This window comes from Pseudophryne corroboree, chromosome 4 (assembly GCF_028390025.1).
Source record: "Pseudophryne corroboree isolate aPseCor3 chromosome 4, aPseCor3.hap2, whole genome shotgun sequence".
Taxonomy (NCBI): domain Eukaryota; kingdom Metazoa; phylum Chordata; class Amphibia; order Anura; family Myobatrachidae; genus Pseudophryne; species Pseudophryne corroboree.
The window spans coordinates 202,072,766-202,095,567 of record NC_086447.1 but is presented as its reverse complement, the minus strand read 5'-3'; the positions used below and the strand labels follow the sequence as shown (position 1 = coordinate 202,095,567).

The 22,802-nt window shown below is 48.2% G+C and overlaps 1 protein-coding gene across 1 annotated transcript in view; it reads left to right on the top strand.

Annotated features, from left to right (window-relative positions):
• Nucleotides 1–19,257, top strand: part of AGXT (alanine--glyoxylate aminotransferase) — a 103,075-nt gene extending 83,818 nt beyond the window's left edge. Inside the window, exons 10-11 of the mRNA XM_063915777.1 lie at nt 16,786–16,914; nt 19,014–19,257. Of these exons, the coding sequence (XP_063771847.1) occupies nt 16,786–16,914; nt 19,014–19,121 (237 nt within the window). The 3' untranslated portion in view covers nt 19,122–19,257. The remainder of the gene's footprint in view (nt 1–16,785; nt 16,915–19,013) is intronic.
• Nucleotides 19,258–22,802: the final 3,545 nt, after the last annotated feature.

The window sequence follows — 22,802 nt, the reverse complement described above, 5'->3', positions numbered from 1 at the left end:
GATGCTGGGGACTCCGTAAGGACCATGGGGAATAGCGGCTCCGCAGGAGACTGGGCACAACTAAGAAAGATTTAGGACTACCTGGTGTGCACTGGCTCCTCCTACTATGACCCTCCTCCAGACCTCAGTTAGGATACTGTGCCCGGAAGAGCTGACACAATAAGGAAGGATTTTGAATCCCGGGTAAGACTCATACCAGCCACACCAATCACACCGTATAACTCGTGATATTATACCCAGTTAACAGTATGAACATAACAGAGCCTCTCAACAGATGGCTCAACAATAACCCTTTAGTTAACAATAAATATATACAAGTATTGCAGACAGTCCGCACATGGGACGGGCGCCCAGCATCCACTACGGACTACGAGAAATAGATTTACCGGTGAGTAAAATCTTATTTTCTCTGACGTCCTAGTGGATGCTGGGGACTCCGTAAGGACCATGGGGATTATACCAAAGCTCCCAAACGGGCGGGAGAGTGCGGATGACTCTGCAGCACCGAATGAGAGAACTCAAGGTCCTCCTCAGCCAGGGTATCAAATTTGTAGAATTTTGCAAACGTGTTTGCCCCTGACCAAGTAGCAGCTCGGCAAAGTTGTAAAGCCGAGACCCCTCGGGCAGCCGCCCAAGAAGAGCCCACTTTCCTCGTGGAATGGGCCTTTACCGATTTAGGCTGCGGCAGGCCAGCCGCAGAATGCGCAAGCTGAATTGTGCTACAAATCCAGCGAGCAATAGTCTGCTTAGAAGCAGGAGCACCCAGCTTGTTGGGTGCATACAGGATAAATAGCGAGTCAGTCTTCCTGACTCCAGCCATCCTGGAAACATAAATTTTCAAGGCCCTGACTACGTCCAGTAACTTGGAGTCCTCCAAGTCCCTAGTAGCCGCAGGCACCACGATAGGTTGGTTCAAGTGAAAAGCTGATTCCACCTTAGGAAGAAACTGGGGACGAGTCCTCAATTCTGCCCTATCCATATGGAAAATCAAATAGGGGCTTTTACATGACAAAGCCGTCAATTCTGACACACGCCTAGCCGAAGCCAAGGCCAAAAGCATGACCACTTTCCACGTGAGATATTTTAAATCCACGGTTTTAAGTGGCTCAAACCAATGTGACTTTAGGAAACCCAACACCACGTTGAGGTCCCACGGTGCCACTGGAGGCACAAAAGGAGGCTGAATATGCAGCACTCCCTTAACAAATGTCTGAACTTCAGGCAGTGAAGCCAGTTCTTTTTGGAAGAAAATCGACAGAGCCGAAATCTGGACCTTAATGGAACCCAGTTTTAGGCCCAAAGTCACCCCTGACTGTAGGAAGTGCAGAAATCGACCCAGCTGAAATTCCTCCGTTGGGGCCTTCCTGGCCTCACACCACGCAACATATTTTCGCCATATGCGGTGATAATGTTGTACGGTTACATCTTTTCTAGCTTTAATGAGCGTAGGAATGACTTCCTCCGGAATACCCTTTTCTTTTAGGATCCGGTGTTCAACCGCCATGCCGTCAAACGCAGCCGCGGTAAGTCTTGGAACAGACAGGGCCCCTGCAGCAGCAGGTCCTGTCTGAGCGGCAGAGGCCATGGGTCCTCTGAGATTAATTCTTGAAGTTCCGGGTACCAAGACCTTCTTGGCCAATCCGGAACAATGAGTATAGTTCTTACTCTTCTTTTCCTTATTATCCTCAGTACCTTGAAGAGGGGGGAACACATAAACCGACCGGTACACCCACGGTGTCACTAGAGCGTCCACAGCTATCGCCTGAGGGTCTCTTGACCTGGCGCAATATTTTTCTAGCTTTTTGTTTAGGCGGGACGCCATCATGTCCACCTGTGGCCTTTCCCAACGGTTTACAATCAGTTGGAAGACTTCCGGGTGGAGGTCGTGCCTGCTGAGGAAGTCTGCTTCCCAGTTGTCCACTCCCGGAATGAACACTGCTGACAGTGCTAACACGTGATTTTCCGCCCATCGGAGAATCCTTGTGGCTTCTGCCATCGCCGTCCTGCTTCTTGTGCCGCCCTGTCGGTTTACATAAGCGACTGCCGTGATGTTGTCTGACTGGATCAGAACCGGCTGGTTTTGAAGCAGGGGTTTTGCCTGACTTAGGGCATTGTAAATGGCCCTCAGTTCCAGTGTAGGGAAGTCTCCTGACTTGACCAAAGTCCTTGGAAGTTTCTTCCCAGTGTGACTGCCCCCCAGCCTCGAAGGCTGGCATCCGTGGTCACCAGGACCCAGTCCTGTATGCCAAATCTGCGGCCCTCTTTGAGATGAGCACTCTGCAGCCACCACAGCAGAGACACCCTGGTCCTTGGAGACAGGGTTATCAACTGATGCATTTGAAGATGCGATCCAGACCATTGGTCCAACAGGTCCCACTGAAAGGTTCTGGCATGGAACCTGCCGAATGGAATTGCTTCGTAGAAAGCTACCATCTTTCCCAGGACTCGCGTGCAGTGATGCACCGACACCTGTTTTGGTTTCAGGAGGCCTCTGACTAGAGATGACAGCTCCTTGGCTTTCTCCTCTGGGAGAAACACTTTTTTCTGGACTGTGTCCAGAATCATCCCCAGGAACAGTAGACGTGTCGCAGGAACCAGCTGTGACTTTGGAATATTTAGAATCCAACCGTGCTGGTGTAGCACCTCCTGAGATAGTGCTATGCCGACCAACAACTGCTCTCTGGACCTCGCCTTTATCAGGAGATCGTCCAAGTATGGGATAATTAAAACTCCCTTTTTTCGAAGGAGTATCATCATTTCGGCCATTACCTTGGTAAATACCCTCGGTGCCGTGGACAGGCCGAACGGCAACGTCTGGAATTGGTAATGACAATCCTGTACCACAAATCTGAGGTACTCCTGGTGAGGATGGTAAATGGGGACATGCAGGTAAGCATCCTTGATGTCCAGTGATACCATGTAATCCCCCTCTTCCAGGCTTGCAATAACCGCCCTGAGCGATTCCATCTTGAACTTGAATTTTTTTATATATGTGTTCAAGGATTTAAAATTTAAAATGGGTCTCACCGAACCGTCCGGTTTCGGAACCACAAACATTGTGGAATAGTAACCCCGTCCTTGTTGAAGTAGGGGCACCTTGACTATCACCTGCTGGGAATACAGATTGTGAATTGCCTCTATCACAGCCTCCCTGTCCGAGGTAGTTGTTGGCAAGGCAGATTTGAGGAAACGGCGGGGGGGAAATGTCTCGAATTCCAGCCTGTACCCCTGAGATACCACTTGAAGGATCCAGGGATCTACTTGTGAGCGAGCCCACTGATTGCTGAAGTTTTTGAGACGGGCCCCCACCGTACCTGGCTCCGCCTGTTGAGCCACAGCGTCATGCTGCGGACTTAGCAGAAGAAGCGGGGGAGGACTTTTGTTCCTGGGAACTGGCTGTATGCTGCAGCTTTTTTCCCCTACCTCTGCCTCTGGGCAGAAAGGATGCGCCTCTACCCCGCCTGCTCTTTTGGGGACGAAAGGACTGTACCTGATAATACGGTGCTTTCTTTGGTTGTGAGGGGACATGTGGTAAAAATGCTGACTTCCCAGCCGTTGCTGTGGACACTAGGTCCGAAAGACCATCCCCGAACAACTCCTCACCCTTATAAGGCAAAACTTCCATGTGCCTTTTAGAATCTGCATCACCTGTCCACTGCCGAGTCCATAACCCTCTCCTGGCAGAAATGGACAGTGCACTTATTTTAGATGCCAGCCGGCAAATATCCCTCTGTGCATCTCTCATGTATAAGACAGTGTCTTTAATATGCTCTATGTTTAGCAATATAGTGACTCTGTCTAGGGTGTCAATGTTTTCTGACAGGGAATCTGACCACGCAGCTGCAGCACTGCACATCCATGCTGAAGCAATAGCTGGCCTCAGTATAATACCAGTGTGTGTATATATATATAGCCTTCAGGAGAGTCTCCTGCTTTCTATCAGCAGGTTCCTTTAGGGCGGCCGTATCCGGAGACGGTAGTGCCACCTTTTTTGATAAGCGTGTAAGCGCTTTATCCACCCTAGGGGGTGTTTCCCAACGTGACCTATCCTCTGGCGGGAAAGGGTACGCCATTAGTAACTTCTTAGAAATTACCAATTTTTTATCGGGGGAAGCCCACGCTACTTCACACACTTCATTTAATTCTTCATTTAATTTTTTTTGTGGTACCTGGGGTCACATCAGAAATGTGTAAAACATTTTTCATTGCCTCAATCATATAACGAGTGGCCCTATTGGACATTACATTAGTCTCTTCGTCGTCGACACTGGTATCAGTATCCGTGTCGACATCTGTGTCTGCCATCTGAGGTAGCGGGCGTTTTAGAGCCCCTGATGGCCTTTGAGACGTCTGGGCAGGCACGAGCTGAGAAGCCGGCTGTCCCGCATTTGGCATGTCGTCAAATTTTTTATGTAAGGAGTCGACACTTTCACGTAATTCCTTCCACAAGTCCATCCACTCAGGTGTCTGCCCCGCAGGGGGTGACAACACATTTATAGGCATCTGCTCCGCCTCCACATAAGCCTCCTCATCAAACATGTCGACACAGCCGTACCGACACACCGCACACACACAGGGAATGCTCTGACAGAAGACAGGACCCCACAAAGCCCTTTGGGGAGACAGAGAGAGAGTATGCCAGCACACACCAGAGCGCTATATAATACAGGGATTAACTAAATTATATCCCCTTACAGCTGCTATATATGTATATTGCGCCTAAATTAAGTGCCCCCCCCCTCTCTTTTTTACCCTTCTGTAGTGTAGACTGCAGGGGAGAGCCAGGGAGCTTCCTTCCAGCGGAGCTGTGAGGGAGAAATGGCGCCAGTGTGCTGAGGGAGATAGCTCCGCCCCTTTTTCGCGGACTTCTCCCGCTTTTTTCAGGAATTCTGGCAGGGGTAATTTATCACATATATAGCCCCTGGGGCTATATATTGTGATGATTTTGCCAGGCAAGGTGTTTTTATTGCTGCTCAGGGCGCCCCCCCCCCCCCAGCGCCCTGCACCCATCGGTGACCGCAGTGTGAGGTGTGCATGAGGAGCAATGGCGCACAGCTGCAGTGCTGTGCGCTACCTTGTTGAAGACAGGAGTCTTCTGCCGCCAATTTTCCGGATCATCTTCTTGCTTCTGGCTCTGTAAGGGGGCCGGCGGCGCGGCTCCGGGACCGAACATCAAGGCCGATCGATCCCTCTGGAGCTAATGGTGTCCAGTAGCCTAAGAAGCCCAAGCTACCACCAGTTAGGTAGGTTCGCTTCTTCTCCCCTTAGTCCCTCGCTGCAGTGAGTCTGTTGCCAGCAGATCTCACTGTAAAATAAAAAACCTAAAATAAACTTTCTTTCTAGGAGCTCAGGAGAGCCCCTAGTGTGCATCCAGCTTTGCCGGGCACAAGATTCTAACTGGGGTCTGGAGGAGGGTCATAGTGGGAGGAGCCAGTGCACACCAGGTAGTCCTAAATCTTTCTTAGTTGTGCCCAGTCTCCTGCGGAGCCGCTATTCCCCATGGTCCTTACGGAGTCCCCAGCATCCACTAGGACGTCAGAGAAATACAGACAATATCACCAATATAGAGTCCCTCTGTGCTTGAATGACCCAGCGGAGTCACTTAATCAGATGTAGAACACCCCAACATGAATTCCTCTGTTTCCCAGCTTTTCCTCAAAGAAAAGAGAGAACACACCTCATAGGGCAATGGGTTTTTCTACAGATATCACAATATAAAAGGTAATGTAATGCCCCCAGTATAGTGCCAGATAAACGTAATGCCTCCAGTATAGTGCCAGTTACACATAATGCCCCCTGTAGTGCGAGTTACATGTAATGCCCCTTGTAGTTCCAGTTACATGTTGTAATGCCCCCTGTAGTGCCAGTTACACGTAATGCCCCCTGTAGTGCGAGTTACATGTAATGCCCCTTGTAGTTCCAGTTACATGTAATGCCCCCTGTAGTGCCAGTTACACGTAATGCCCCCTGTAGTGCGAGTTACATGTAATGCCCCTTGTAGTTCCAGTTACATGTAACTTGTAGTTCCAGTTACATGTAACTTGTAGTTCCAGTTACATTACAAGTAATGCGTCCTGTGGTGCCTGTTACACGTAGTGCGTCCTCTAGTGCCAGTTAGATGTAATGTCCCCTGTCTCGGATGTGGGAGTGAGCTACCCCCCTGCCCACACTACTTCAAGTCACCCTCCAACCCCCCATCCCCTCTCACCTGGGTCCTGTGCAGAGCCACCGGCAGGAGAGTGCAGCAGACACGGTGCTGCTGCTGAGTCTGCTGTCTGAGAGGAGGAGGAGAGCACTGGCCGCCGCTGCACGGTACTCTGGGCTTCCTGCCGCCACCTCCGTGCCCGTTGCTGCAGATTAGCTGATGGTGCTGTACTTAGCTCTACCCACTCTCCGGTGCTGCCAGCTGCGCCTTTGGGGTAACGGAGATCACCAGGCGCGGGCGGCTCCTGTCAGGCTCTGACCACCAGCAGCAGCAGCAGGCGAGGAGTCAGGGGAATAAGGAGAGGGGAGCTGATGATCATCATTGGCAACTCTGAGCCTCTTATCCCGCTTATGGGTGATTGGACCAGCGGATCCAGCACTGGATCCACTGTCCAATCACATGTGCCTCGCTGACAAGGACATGCTTTAATATGGGCTGAAAGCATGTCCCTATCAATGAGGCACTTGTATATGTACCGCTTTTTTCACTTTTTTAATGGGCTTTCACGGCCCACTGCTTTGCCCTGCCTCGCGCTTCATCCCCATTCCCATTGTCTACGGGAGGCACTGCCATCGGTGCTTCCCAAACTACTTTAATGAATTACAATTATTAGAATAATATAAATAGGATACTTATGACACAGAATATGTGTCGTAAGTATCTTCTTTGTATTATTTTAATCATTAATGATAGGGGAGGCACTGCCTCCCCTGACTGCACGTCGTTGGTTGACAACCAGAGACAGTCCACTTGTACCTGTAATGAGCAGGCGAGTTATACAGAAGTCTTGTTTAAAGTCACTGAGAGCAGAGCGGAGACTTGCCACTTGAGAGCACTGTACAAGTCAGTTTTATATCTGGATACCTCAGGGTACTGTGGTAATAACTCATGTAGAACCAGATGGATCTGGAGTGTTGGTAGAACGCTCAACCAGACTGGTCAGAAATGGGAGACACAGACTGATGCAGGCTTGAGCCTGACTGAAACTAGAGAAGTACAGCTAGTGAAACCAAACTTGAACAGGAGGAGAACAGCAGACTGAGTTGGACTGGAACCGAAGGAAAACAGCCGACTGAGCCTGACTGGAACCGGGGAAGTACAGCAGACTGAACTGGACTGGAACCGGAGGAGAACATCTGCAATGAACACTGGCTGAGATAATTCAAGGGTTCACTACGATATGCCGGCGGCCGGGCTCCCGGCGACCAGCATACCGGCGCCGGGAGCCCGACCGGCGGCTTACCGACAGTGTGGCGAGCGCAAATGAGCCCCTTGCGGGCACGCTGCGCTCCCCACGCTACGCGCGCCACACTATTTTATTCTCCCTCCAGGGGGGTCGTGGACCCCCACGAGGGAGAATAAGTGTCGGTATGCCGGCTGTCGGGCTCCCGGTGCCGGTATGCTGGTCGCCGGGAGCCCGACCACCGGCATACTGAAGACCACCCATAATTCAAGCTTGGTCAAAGGTAGTAGCAGTGAGCTGTAGAGTGAAGGTAACAGCTTTAAAAGTGGCAGGATGGAAGCAGCTTACACATTATCAGAGGAGCAGAGGCTCAGGTTCAAGCAGCAGCATGGAGACTAAAGGCACACACTGAAGAGTAAGCACCCCAAGGGGCAGTGGGGCAGATGTATTAACCTGGAGAAGGCATAAGGAAGTGATAAACCAGTGATATGTGCAAGGTGATAAACGCACCAGCTAATCAGCTCCAATATGTAAATTAACAGTTAGGATCTGATTGGCTGATGCCTTTATCACCTTGCACATGTCATTGGTTTATCACTTCCTTATGCCTTCTCCAGATTAATACATCTGCCCCAATGTTCCATATTCTTCAGACTGTGTGCTAGTGTCAGGTGCAGCTTTAAATAGGGCGCTCTTGCAGAGTATAGGAGGGAGCAGTCATGTGACAGGTTCAGTGGACAGGTAGTGACTGTACACTGCCGCTTAACTGAGCAGAGCCATCATGTCTGCTCCCATGTACCTTAGAAAAGTAATGACATCTTCCTGGAACAGAATGGCTCTCCTTAAGGAAGCACAGCCGGGCAGGGAATAAGAGACTAAGGGGTCTATGTACTAAATCTTGGAAAGTGATAAAGTGGAGAGAGATAAAGTACCAGCCAACCAGCTCCTAACTGTTATTTTTCAAACACAGCCTGTAACATACAGACTATGTTTGAAAAATGACAGGAGCAGTTTGGTTGGTACTTAACAGTGTTAATTTTGTCTACAAAAATTTTGACTAAAAGTGTTTATCAACTACAGTTAAACTAAAATGAAAACGGAGATCCACTCACTAAATCTTAACTAAAACAAAGTAAATTAAAAAAAAAAAAAAAAGACTAAAACTACATTTAAAATCTTTGTCAAAATTAACATTGGAAGTAGGTTTTTCAATTTTGAAAGAACAATTATGTGTTCTAGATAGTTGCATAAAATAAAATATGACCTGTTGGGAAGGAAATATGATTGTGTATTGCACTTGTTTGTTCTAACAAACTTAAAGTATTCATTTGTATGTGATATAATAAGATTTTACTTACCGATAAATCTATTTCTCGTAGTCCGTAGTGGATGCTGGGAACTCCGTAAGGACCATGGGGAATAGCGGCTCCGCAGGAGACTGGGCACATCTAAAGAAAGCTTTAGGACTAGCTGGTGTGCACTGGCTCCTCCCCCTATGACCCTCCTCCAAGCCTCAGTTAGGATACTGTGCCCGGACGAGCGTACATAATAAGGAAGGATATTGAATCCCGGGTAAGACTCATACCAGCCACACCAATCACACCGTACAACTTGTGATCTGAACCCAGTTAACAGTATGATAACAACGAAGGAGCCTCTGAAAAGATGGCTCACAACAACAATAACCCGATTTAGTTAACAATAACTATGTACAAGTATTGCAGACAATCCGCACTTGGGATGGGCGCCCAGCATCCACTACGGACTACGAGAAATAGATTTATCGGTAAGTAAAATCTTATTTTCTCTGACGTCCTAGTGGATGCTGGGAACTCCGTAAGGACCATGGGGATTATACCAAAGCTCCCAAACGGGCGGGAGAGTGCGGATGACTCTGCAGCACCGAATGAGAGAACTCCAGGTCCTCCTCAGCCAGGGTATCAAATTTGTAGAATTTAGCAAACGTGTTTGCCCCTGACCAAGTAGCTGCTCGGCAAAGTTGTAAAGCCGAGACCCCTCGGGCAGCCGCCCAAGATGAGCCCACTTTCCTTGTGGAATGGGCTTTTACAGATTTTGGCTGTGGCAGGCCTGCCACAGAATGTGCAAGCTGAATTGTACTACAAATCCAACGAGCAATAGTCTGCTTAGAAGCAGGAGCACCCAGCTTGTTGGGTGCATACAGGATAAACAGCGAGTCAGATTTTCTGACTCCAGCCGTCCTGGAAACATATATTTTCAGGGCCCTGACAACGTCAAGTAACTTGGAGTCCTCCAAGTCCCTAGTAGCCGCAGGCACCACAATAGGTTGGTTCATGTGAAAAGCAGAAACCACCTTAGGGAGAAATTGAGGACGAGTCCTCAATTCTGCCCTGTCAGAATGAAAAATTAAGTAAGGGCTTTTATATGATAAAAGCCGCCAATTCTGACACACGCCTGGTTGAAGCCAGGGCTAACAGCATCGTCACCTTCCATGTGAGATGATATTTTAAGTCCACAGTGGTGAGTGGTTCAACCAATGTGACTTAAGGAACCTCAAAACAACATTGAGATCCCAAGGTGCCACTGGAGGCACAAAAGGAGGTTGTATATGCAGTACCCCTTTTACAAATGTCTGAACTTCAGGTACTGAAGCCAGTTCTTTCTGGAAGAAAATCGACAGGGCCGAAATTTGAACCTTAATGGACCCTAATTTTAGGCCCATAGACAGTCCTGTCTGCAGGAAATGGAGGAAACAACCTAGTTGAAATTCCTCTGTAGGGGCCTTCTTGGCCTCACATCACGCAACATATTTTCGCCAAATGCGGTGATAATGTTTTGCGCTTACATCCTTCCTGGCTTTGACCAGGGTAGGGATGACCTCATCTGGAATGCCTTTTTCCTTCAGGATCCGGCGTTCAACCGCCATGCCGTCAAACGCAGCCGCGGTAAGTCTTGGAACAGACAAGGCCCCTGCTGGAGCAGGTCCTTTCTTAGAGGTAGAGGCCACGGGTCTTCCGTGAGCATCTCTTGAAGTTCCGGGTACCAAGTCCTTCTTGGCCAATCCGGAACCACGAGTATCGTTCTTACTCCTCTCCTTCTTATGATTCTCAGTACTTTTGGTATGAGAGGCAGAGGAGGGAACACATACACTGACTGGTACACCCACGGTGTCACCAGAGCGTCCACCGCTATTGCCTGAGGGTCCCTTGACCTTGCGCAATATCTGTCCAGTTTCTTGTTAAGACGGGACGCCATCATGTCCACCTTTGGTTTTTCCCAACGGTTTACAATCAGTTGGAAGACTTCTGGGTGAAGTCCCCACTCCCCCGGGTGGAGGTCGTGTCTGCTGAGGAAGTCTGCTTCCCAGTTGTCCACTCCCGGAATGAACACTGCTGACAGTGCTATCAAATGATTTTCCGCCCAGCAGAGAATCCTTGCAGCTTCTGCCATTGCCCTCCTGCTTCTTGTGCCGCCCTGTCTGTTTACGTGGGCGACAGCCGTGATGTTGTCCGACTGGATCAATACCGGTTGACCCTGAAGCAGAGGCTTTGCTTGACTTAGGGCATTGTAAATGGCCCTTAGTTCCAGGATATTTTTGTCTCCAGGCTTGACCATAAGCCCTGGATATTTTTTCCCTGTGTGACTGCTCCCCAGCCTCGCAGGCTGGCATCCGTGGTCACCAGGACCCAGTCCTGAATGCCGAATCTGCGGCCCTCTAGAAGATGAGCACTCTGCAACCACCACAGGAGGGACACCCTTGTCCTTGGTGACAGGGTTATCCGCTGATGCATCTGAAGATGCGACCCGGACCATTTGTCCAGTAGGTTCCACTGGAAAGTTCTTGTGTGGAATCTGCCGAATGGGATTGCTTCGTAGGAAGCCACCATTTTTACCCAGAACCCTTGTGCATTGATGCACTGAGACTTGGTTCGGTTTTAGGAGGTTCCTGACTAGCTCGGATAACTCCCTGGCTTTCTCCTCCGGGAGAAACACCTTCTTTCTGGACTGTGTCCAGGATCATCCCTAGGAACAGAAGACAAGCCGTCGGAACCAGCTGCGATTTTGGAATATTGAGAATCCACTCGTGCTGCCGCAACACTACCTGAGATAGTGCTACACCGACCTCCAACTGTTCTCTGGATCTTACCCTTATCAGGGAATCGTCCAAGTAAAGGATAACTAAAATTCCCTTCCTTCGAAGGAATATCATCATTTCGGTCATTACTTCAGTAAAGACCCGGGGTGCCGTGGACCATCCCTACGGCAGCGTCTGAACTGATAGTGACAGTTCTGTACCATAACCTGAGATACCTTTGGTGAGAAGGGTAAATTTTGACATGAAGGTAAGCATCCTTGATGTCCCGAGACATCATGTAGTCCCCTTCTTCCAGGTTTGCAATCACTGCTCTGAGTGACTCAATTTTGAATTTGAACCTCTGTATGTAAGTGTTCAAAGATTTTAGATTTTAAAATCGGTCTCACCGAGCCGTCTGGCTTCGGTACCACAATAGTGTGGAATAATACCCCGTTCCCTGTTGCAGGAGGGGTACCTTAATTATCACCTGCTGGGAATACAGCTTGTGAATGGCTTCCAAAACTGCCTCCCTGACAGCGGGAGACGTCGGTAAAACAGACTTTTTGGAAACGGCGAGGGGAATACGTCTCGAATTCCAATTTGTACCCCTGAAATATTACCTGAAGGATCCAGGGGTCTACTTGCGAGTGAGCCCACTGCGCACTGAAATTCACTGAGAACGGGCCCCCACCGTGCCTGAACTTGTAAAGCCCTAGCGTCATACTGAGGGCTTGGCAGCGGCGGAAAAGGGTTTCTGTTCCTGGGAACTGGCTGATCTCTGCAGCCATTTTCCTCTCCCTCTGTCACGAGCAGAAAAGAGGAACCCTTTTGTCCGCTTGCCAACCAGGACTGCGCCTGATAATACGGCGTCTTATTTTGAGAGGCGACCTAGGGTACATCCCCTTTTTTAAGGCAATACTTCTTTAATTGCTCTATAGGCAATAATATACTGTCCTTATCTAGGATATCAATATTTCCAGTCAGGGAATCCGACCACGCCACCCAGCACTGCACATCCAGGCTGAGGCGATTGCTGGTCGCAGTATAACACCAGTATGTGTGTAAATACATTTTAGGATACCCTCCTGCTTTTTATCAGCAGGATCCTTAAGGGCGGCCATCTCAAGAGAGGGTAGAGCCCTTGTTCTTACAATCGTGTGAGCGCCTTATCCCCTGTAGGGGGTGTTTCCCAATGCACCCTAACCTCTGGCGGGAAAAGGTATACTGCCAATAACTTTTTAGAATTATCAATTGTTATCGGAGGAAAACCCACGCATCATCACACACCTCATTTTATTTTTCAGATTCAGGAAAACTATAGGAAGTTTTTCCTCACCAAACATAATACCCCTTTTTTGGTGGTATTCATATTATCAGAAAAGTGTAAACATTTTCCATTGCCTCAATCATGCAATGTGTGGCCGTATTGGAAATCACGGTTGTCTCTTCACGTCGACACAGGAGCCAGTATCCGTGTCGGCGTCTGTATCTGAGGTAACGGGCGCTTTAGAGCCCCTGTATGAGACATCTGGACATGCACAAGCTGAGTAGCCGGCTGTCTCATGTCAACCACTGTCTTTTATACAAAGCTGACACTGTCACGCAATTTCAACAGTACATCCACTCAGGTGTCGACCCCCTAGGGGGTGACAACACTATTACAGACACTCTACTCCGTCTCCACATCATTTTTCTCCTCATACATGTCGACACAAAAGTACCGACACACAGCACACACACAGGGAATGCTCTGATAGAGGACAGGACCCACTAGCCCTTTGGGGAGACAGAGGGAGAGTTTGCCAGCACACACCAGAGCACTATATATATACAGGGATAACCTTATATAAGTGTTTTTCCCTTTATAGCTGCTGTATTGTTTATACTGCGCCTAATTTGTGCCCCCCTCTCTTTTTTAACCCCTTTCTGTAGTGTAGTGACTGCAGGGGAGAGCCAGGGAGCTTCCCTCCAACTGAGCTGTGAGGGAAAATGGCGCCAGTGTGCTGAGGAGATAGGCTCCGCCCCTTTCTCGGCGTCCTTATCATCCGTTTTTCTATATGTTTTGGCAGGGGTTAAATGCATCCATATAGCCCAGGAGTTATATGTGATGCATTTATTTTAGCCATATAAGGTTTTATCGATTTATTGCGTCTCAGGGCGCTGCCCCCCCAGCGCCCTGCACCCTCAGTGACCGGAGTGTGAAGTGTGCTGAGAGCAATGGCGCACAGCTGCGGTGCTGTGCGCTACCTTATCTGAAGACAGGATCGTCTTCTGCCGCCGATTTCACCGGACCTCTTCGCTCTTCTGGCTCTGTAAGGGGGCCGGCGGCGCGGCTCCGGGACCCATCCAGGCTGAACCTGTGATCGTCCCTCTGGAGCTAATGTCCAGTAGCCTAAGAAACCCGATCCACTCTGCACGCAGGTGAGTCCGTTTCTTCTCCCCTTAGTCCCACGATGCAGTGAGCCTGTTGCCAGCAGGTCTCACTGAAAATAATAAACCTAAACTAAAACTTTCACAAAGAGCTCAGGAGAGCCCCTAGTGTGCACCCTTCTCGTCCGGGCACAGAAATCTAACTGAGGCTTGGAGGAGGGTCATAGGGGGAGGAGCCAGTGCACACCAGTTAGTCCTAAAGCTTTCTTTAGATGTGCCCAGTCTCCTGCGGAGCCGCTATTCCCCATGGTCCTTACGGAGTTCCCAGCATCCACTAGGACGTCAGAGAAATGGGAGTACTGTGGTAAGTCAGACTCCGTATGTAAAACATTCTCAGCCTACTGAGCCCAGATTATTAAACAGATAGTTAAATGTATGCAAACATTACAGAAATGTTCAGCAAAATCCATTACAGAATCATTAAACTATTTGCAAAAGTTATGACTAAAACATTGAATCAAATTAGACTAAAATAAAAACTGAGATTCACTGATTAAATCTTGACTAAAACGAAGCAAAGAAAAAAAAGACTAAAATGAGACTTTAAACCAACTACAATTCTAAGTTAGCGACTAAGACTAAGGGGTATATTTAATAAGAGTCGGGTCCATTCCGATATGCGGTTGTCGGAATGGACCCGACAACCCCTATTCAAAGAGCGGCCAAATCTGACTGTCGGATTTGGCAGCTCCCGGTGTCTTGTTCTTCTCCTGCTGTCAGCGGCTGCCGGGTGCATTGACAGCAGCGGCGGTGGGAGCTGTCAGCGGCGCCGAGAAGGGTGGGGAGCGGGGGAGAGCTGTCAGCGGCTGCCGTGTCTGCGGTGGTGGGGCAGAGGTGGGAAAGCAGCAGAGGAGGGGAGACGGAGAGGAGGAGACGGGGCGAGCAGCGGCTGCATCAGCAGAGGCTCACGGCGGCGTCCACCCGGCTCCAGCAAGCGGGACCTCGCTTACTGGAGCCGGGTGGACGCTGCCGCTGGGTTCCTGCTCTCCCCGCTGCAGTGCTGCTCCCCCCCGTCTTCTGCTCTCAGATCCCTCATCTCAAGACGACTTTTTTTAAAGTCGGATTGAGATTGTCGGAAACGGGGCTAAAACCTGTCGGGTTTGGCCCCGCTTCCGACAATGCACGCTGATCGGCGGCTGAAGCCGCCAATCAGGGTGTATTCCGACAGCATTCCGACAAGTCGGGTTTCCCGACTTAACGGAATAAACGGGGCCCTAATTAATAGGTCGGAACCCCTTCCAACCTGAAACTGTCGGAAGCTGCCATCTTTCCGACAAGACGGCAGCTTCCGACAGTTATTGAATATACCCCATAAACTAATATGAAAATCCTTCTCATAATCAACACTGGTGTACTAAGTCTTGGAGAGAGATAAAGTGGACGGAGGTAAAGGTGTCTATTCATGTAGAAATCAAAAAGTGAATAATTACTTATCACTATACTTTGCATCAATTCGATGTGATTTATAGCTTTGATAAGTAGCAGTTTATGTATACTTACCCTTCCGGTGATGCGATCCATTATTCAGGGCTCCGGCAGTGCTATCTCTCCTGCAGTCGCCTCTGCGTATTGAAAAGTCAGCCGGTGGGCCCCCTTTGCACATGTGCCAGCGGGTGAGGTCCCAGGAGGCTGCCTGTAATTCAGGGGGCGGAGCTAGCGCTGGCCAGAGAGCAGGGAAGTATTGAGATCCCTTGCTGTTTCTGCATTGAAGTTCAGATTACGCCTGAGATGAAGGATCTGAACTTCCTGTAGAAGTGGAAAGCTGAGCTTTCCGTCCTTTCATGAATCACACTCACCATACTAAAGTATGGTGATGCGATGCAGGCACGGAGCGGGTGCCATTGGAGAAGCCAGGAACATTTCCACGGTAACCCACTCTACGAATGGTCAAAAGCCCTGTTTTCTGCTTTATGAATAGTACCCAAAGTACCAACCAACCAGCTCCTGTCATTTTTCAAACACACCTGTAACATGGCAATAAGGTGCTGATTGGCTTTTACTTTATCTACGTCCACTTTATCTCTCTCCAAGGCATAGTACATAGATGCAAAGCAGTCAGTTGACCGCCGGTCGAGATCCCGGCGGTCAGGATACCGACACCGAACTCACGACACCAGGTCCACGCCACCACCCGAGGGGGAATAGAACCCTGTGGCGACCTTTGCCCAAAGCGTAGTGAGTGGACATGCTGCGCTTGCCGCCGGGATCCCGGGTGTCTTCTGACTGCCAGGATCTCGTACTGATCCCACATAGACCCCATAGTGCAGAGACCCCATAGTCCCCAACTTTTGACATCTGACAGAAGTACCTTTGTAGGAGTGGGTGCTGCTGAAGCTATGAAGCTCACAGCTGGGCGAGCCCTTGGCCTCTCCCGTATAACTGTAAACACCATGTATATGTACTTTTTTCACTCTTGTTCAAACTCTGAACAGCAAATGTACTGTATATATAACAGTGGAACCCAAATCTAAATTGTCCATAAATTCTGAATAAGTTCCCGTGAACAATTTTGATGTCTTTGAACCACCCATATACATACACACACATAAAACATTTTTTGTAGCGAGACAAAGAACCTGTGTGCACCTACCCTAGTAGTTGACATTTATATCATTGTATGATTACTCGCTTCTTCTCTATGGGTTATTTGTGAGAGTCACAGAAGGAAATCGGTGTATATATCACATAAGAGGATTTAGCTTATTCTTTGTTTGCGACGTGACATTTTCTTGCACTTGACTCCATTTACCAAGTCTGGACATGCCCCAAATTGACCAGTTTGTGCGATAGTCCATGTATGAAATGTTATTTGCTATGGGTTTTATGTTTTCTCTTTGAATATTTGTGTTGAAGCCACATAGAAGAAATTCCAACAGCTTCACTTTGTAAATATTAACACGTTACTCACTGCAGGCACTGCGACTCCCCACTGTGACAACAGTCAGCGTGCCAAACGGGTATGACTGGAAAGACATCATCACGTATATCATGAAGAATCACAGCATTGAAATCACTGGAGGGCTGGGGCCCTCTTCTGGAAAGGTATGGAGCAAATTAGGAATATGTGCTGAAATGATCGGATTAGCCAATTCCTATGGACTTTACTGTATATTTAATTGACCCAAATGGCCATTTACTTTCTTATCTTCCTTATTTTGTCTGATACACTCTCTAGCATGATAAACGGTATCAAAATCTTATTATGTATTTACATATATTAAATACATTAAACCATTTAAATTGTTATTCTTATTCAGGTTTGTTAGCAAACCAAAAAAGCACACTAATGCTGCACTGCAGGTGGAGCAGGTGTAACATGTGCAGAGAGAGTTAGATTTGGGTGGGGTGTGTTCAAACTGAAATCTAAATTACGTGTAAAAATAAAGCAGCCAGTATTTACCCTGCACAGAAACAATATAACTCATCCAAATCTTACTCTCTCTGCACATGTTACATATGTCCCACCTGCAGAGCAACATGGTTTTGCCCATTAGTGTGCTTTTTTGGTTTGCTAACAAACCTCAATAACCCCCAACATCCAAATATGAAATTCTGTCATGGAATGAGATATTTTACATATATTTCTGTGGATGTTTCCTGATGCCTTTTACATTGCCTAATATATTAGTCTGAAATTGGTTGGTTATGTCTTGTCCTCTGAATGACTAGCCAATCATATGCTAACCTACTTTGTGCAATGCTTGGTTTGAACGCTCTACAATAGGTTGTGAGATCTTTCTAAAGTGGCCTTTCTGGTTTCCCAGGCTCACTTTAATATTGTATTGGCCACCACTGGTATGAGGGTTTATTCCCCACATTGAAAATAAGAGTACATATACACTTGCAATTTTATCATATTCATTAACATCTTTTAATAATTGCTATGTAGGTTAGGTACAAAAAAAAAAATCTTAAAAAATGCAGTCTATTGACCTTGCAACAGGGCCATAGAGACGGGTTCACTACGATCTGCCGGCGGCCGGCCTCCCGGCGACCAGCATACCGGCGCCAGGAGGCCGGCCGCCGGCTTACCGACAGTGTGGCGAGCGCAAATGAGCCCCTTGAGGGCTCGCTGCGCTCGCCACGCTACGGGCACGGTGGCGCGCGTTATCCCCACGAGGGAGAATAAGTGTCGGTATGCCAGCGGTCGGTATGCCGGCGGTCAGGCTCCCGGCGCCGGTATGCTGGTCGCCGGGAGCCCGACCGCCGGCATACTGAAGACCACCCATAGAGACATATGGCAGGCAGAGGTAATATTTGGGGGGAGAAGGGGGAGGGGGGTGGACGTGTGCGAGGTGTGGTCACATCCCCTCCATAAAACATAAATGAAAAATACTGTGAGTGCTGCACAAGGGAGCATTTGTCCTACTTTACAGCTGGCCCGGATACCCACCAGGCCCCTCGAACAAGTCTGAGCAAAGGTAATTAGTACACATCTCACCCCCCTCCCCTCATTGCCTCTGCCTTTCAGAAGCATGGTGGTTTAGAATATATGGATTGATGCTGAGTTGCTTTCAAGTCTGTTTTATGGACGTATCTTGCACAAAAGGAATTGTATGCAACTCAGTCCTATCTCCACTTACATGAAGAGGTGTAACAGGATGGGCTAAGTTTAGTGTAAGCATGTACATAAAAGTGCTAGCTATGCGGTGTGTATACAGAGGTCTGATTTTAGGTGGATCTCTCCCGGCGGTAATAGATCTGGTGCAAGTTCCCCCATAATGATGGCTATTTATTTAACCAAGTGTATTGTATTAATAGGGCCAGTACAATCACATAGCCGGTACAGCTCAGCATATGGGCAGTTACTTCCGTCCACACAATATGTTTTGATTCAAACTCATAAAATCTGTTGTATGTGTTGGTACCCTAACTGTATCACACTGCCCGTTAGCAAATGTTCGAGAAACCCACTGATAATGCAGCACTTTCATGTGGTCTACATGCATTTATCGCTCTGCAAACACCTTACTTGGATGTGTGGAGAAGCCCAGGGTGGAGATCACACATCACAGATAAATGTAAGATTGTCCTGTATATATTTATGAAATGTTATCATGTCTGAATGATCAGTGAGTAACTTGAGCAGCACAAGCACCAGTAAAGTCCCCCCATATAACCTCTCTGCCTTCACTTTACAGGTTCTACGTATTGGACTCATGGGCTACAATTCAACTAAAACTAATGTAGATCGGGTTTTGGATGCTCTGCGTGATGCTCTGCAGCACTGTACCAAGAACAAGATGTAAATGCTCTGCACTGTACGGCTGAAGCACTGTATCTCAGCATCATCCCTTTTCACACATCTCCAATTCGTGTCCCTCCTTCCTGTCCCTGAACAGTACAAACATTTGAAACTTAGAAATAAATATCTTTCAATAATCATGTTTGTACTGTGACTCGTCTTCCTTTTCTAGGGATTGCACTAGGGGGTATGTAGATAACATTATCATGAATTATGTGGTCTATAGGTAATGTAGGTAGCTATTTCTCCCTGTACCATTAATATTACACTCACTACTTGCCTTCACGCTTGTCTACACCCATGAACTCTTCTGCACCCACCTCACACAGCTACCTACACAGCATCTTCTGATTCAACAAATCCAACATCCTCCTATCTGGTATTACCTTCACCCATCTGTCCTCCCTTCAATCTGTTGTAAATGCCATAGCAAGACTATAGGGGTGATTCAATTTGCCACAATGTGCTATGAAACACGGCTGCACGCATACTGAGCATTTATGGCAGAGCCCACTTGCAATGTCGTTGCAACCAGATCACATAGATGCACTGGGTGTGACGCCATGGGGAGCGATGGCCGTCGGCATGCATACTAGCTAGGGAGGGGGACACCTATAAATATCTTAAGTCTGTGATTTATCTGTAACCCTGGAGAAAATGTAAGATACACTGAAGCGTTGGTCAGTTGGAATGTGGGGGCAGATGTATTAAGCCTGGAGAAGTGATAAAGCAGTGATAAGTGGAACGTGATAACGCACCAGTCAATCATTACGGTTTCAAAAACTACAGATACTGTAGGAGCTAATTGGCTGTTGCGTTATCACCTTCCACTTATCACTGCTTTATCACTTTCCAGGCTTAGTACATCTGCCCCATTGTCTTTTCTGAACATTTTAATCCGTGAGTGCCACTGCTGCTGATACACAACTGAGGCTAGTTCTTATTTGAAGGGCAAATAGGTGAAGTTATCTCCAAGTATAGTGAGTGCCAGATGCCCTCATTTATATATAAATATATATATATTGTGACAGGAATCACATAGACGGAGTATAATCCAATGCACATATATTGGCAAGCTGCTCAATCAGATTGTAACGTCAGTCAGGTGCTAAAAGGGAGGGGTAATTCTGTGTAAGAAAAAAAACCTTTTGTTTTCCCTAATGCACGCTGAGTGAAAATAATACTATATAATAATCAGATAATACGGAGATCTTAGTTGCGTATATCTGCAGATATAGGGTTAAGCTCCCTGGCCGATCGGCAAGGCGTCTCCGTCACTGGGGGTCCCTAATACTAAGTATGGGTACGGGGTGCAGGACCCCATCATGTCGGCTACCCCAGGTCAGCACACAGGTGAAAGTTAATAAGGGTTAATAAAAAGCACATAAGTGCTATGTAAGTGAAGTGTGATTAAAATAATACAAAGTGATAAGGAAAATCATAAGTGTTAATAAAGTGTTAGGGTGTGCCGACCTGAAGCCGCCCACCCATACCGACATAGGTGCCACCGCACCCCACACCTACCCCATAAATAATGACACATATGTCTGGGTCTGAATGCCCTGTGTAAGGCCACATGATAATGGCTCCTACTGCATCTGAGGGGTGGTCTTCTGTATGCCGGCGGTCGGGCTCCCGGCGCTCAGTATACCGGCGCCGGGAGCCCGACAGCCGGCATACCGACACTTATTTTCCCTCGTGGGGGTCCACGACCCCCATAGAGGGAGAATAAAATAGTGTGGCGCGCGTAGCGTGGCGAGCGCAGCGAGCCCGCAAGGGGCTCATTTGCGCTCGCCACGCTGTCGGTAAGCCGGCGGTCGGGCTCCCGGCGCCGGTATGCTGGTCGCCGGGAGCCCGACCGCCGGCCAGCCGTAGTGAACCCCATCTGAGAGCCAGCTTACCTGGAGACACTCCTAGCTTCTCCAATGGCACTCTGGACTCAGCAATCCCTCCTAATGCTGACCCATCCATGCCTCTCTAACTACAATGCACATATATTGGCAAGCTGCTCAATCCGATTGTGATGTCACTCAGGTGCTAAAAAGGAGGGGTAATTCTGTGTTTTCCCTAATGCACACTGAGTGAAAAATATTACTACATAAAAATAATTCAGACCCAGACATATGAGTAATTATTTATGGGGTGGGTGTGGGGTTCGGTGGCCCCTGTGTTGGTATGGCTGGGCGGCTTCAGGTCAGCACACCCTAACACTTTATTAACACATGATTTTCCCTATCACTTTGTATATATTTTTGTATTATAATTTATTTTAATCACACTTCACCTACATAGCACTTATGTGCTTCTTATTAACCCTTATTAACTTTCACCTGTGTGCTGACCTGGGGTAGCCGACCTGTGCCGACGTGATGGGGTCCTGCACCCGGTACCCATACCTAGTATTGACAGGCAGAGGCGGTCGCAGGGCGGGAGGAGGTGTGCCAACAGAGTTAAAACGCCGTTGGTGGGGCGCGGTCTGGACAATGAAGGCATTTACGGACCATTGCAGGGGTCAGGCCACGGCGGCTGCGTGATGTCACATGCAACCACTGCGACCCAGAACGTGGTGGGTAGCCGCCTGCCAGTGCAAGCAGGGAGCTACTTGAGTGAGCAAGCTTTGCCACTGTGCGATGCTTTCGCTCCTGTGTGTGTGTGTGGGAGGGGGTTAGGGCCTGACATGCGGGGTGGACTATCCCTGTGCTGGGCGTTCCCCCGCACATCTACGATCAGGTCTGAATCACCCCTAATGTCCAGTGTTTTCCCCACCGCTGGTGAGAGGCTGTTGGTTTGCCACCATCGATGGTCTGCGTTGATGGCAACATTGATGTTAGTGCTTGGATGTTCCATCCCTAGTCTGACTGGCAAATAGGCACTGGGACTACACAGAACATATCTGTGTCCAGCGGGCTGGAAGTAGGGAGGCTGTCTGTTTCCCACGCACTCTGCTGGCTGTTAGTAAGAAGAACTGTATACACTATGTAATAATAGAAAATTTAGAGCTCTTCGTTACATATGTTTTGCAAAAGATATGATAAGCCTCCAGGCCACTTCACGGCTGCTCTATTGCTGGAGGTCCCTAACTAAGCATAAGTCCAGGGATGGACCCCACAAAGTCGGCTCAGGCCCGACCACCATAGGGCAGCACACCATTGAAATACTAAAGTGTTAATATGTGTTAAGAAAGAAGCAGAAGCTATGGGTTAGAAAGTGCTACAAAAATGAGGGTGTTAATAAAATACTCAAAAGAGTAATATTGGTGAAAAAATAGGAGTGTTACATAAGTGCTAAATAAATAATATGGCGTGCTACCCCAAGGTGGCCCAGCCCCACCAGACCTGGGGGGTACCACTCCCCAAACCCATGCACAGCATAATAATAATAATAATAATAATAATAACATCCACTATGGGTCATACAATTGCTTAATGTATGGCCACATGATAATGGCACATACAAAACATATCCAGATTGCCATTTGGAGGATACAGGGGTGCCTCCAGGTAAACTGTGGGGTCCAGGCCCTGGACTTATGCTTAGTTAGGGACCTCCAGCAATAGAGCAGCCGTGAAGTGGCCTGGAGGCTTATCATATCTTTTGCAAAACATATGTAACGAAGAGCTCTAAATTTTCTATTATTACATAGTGTATACAGTTCTTCTTACTAACAGCCAGCAGAGTGCGTGGG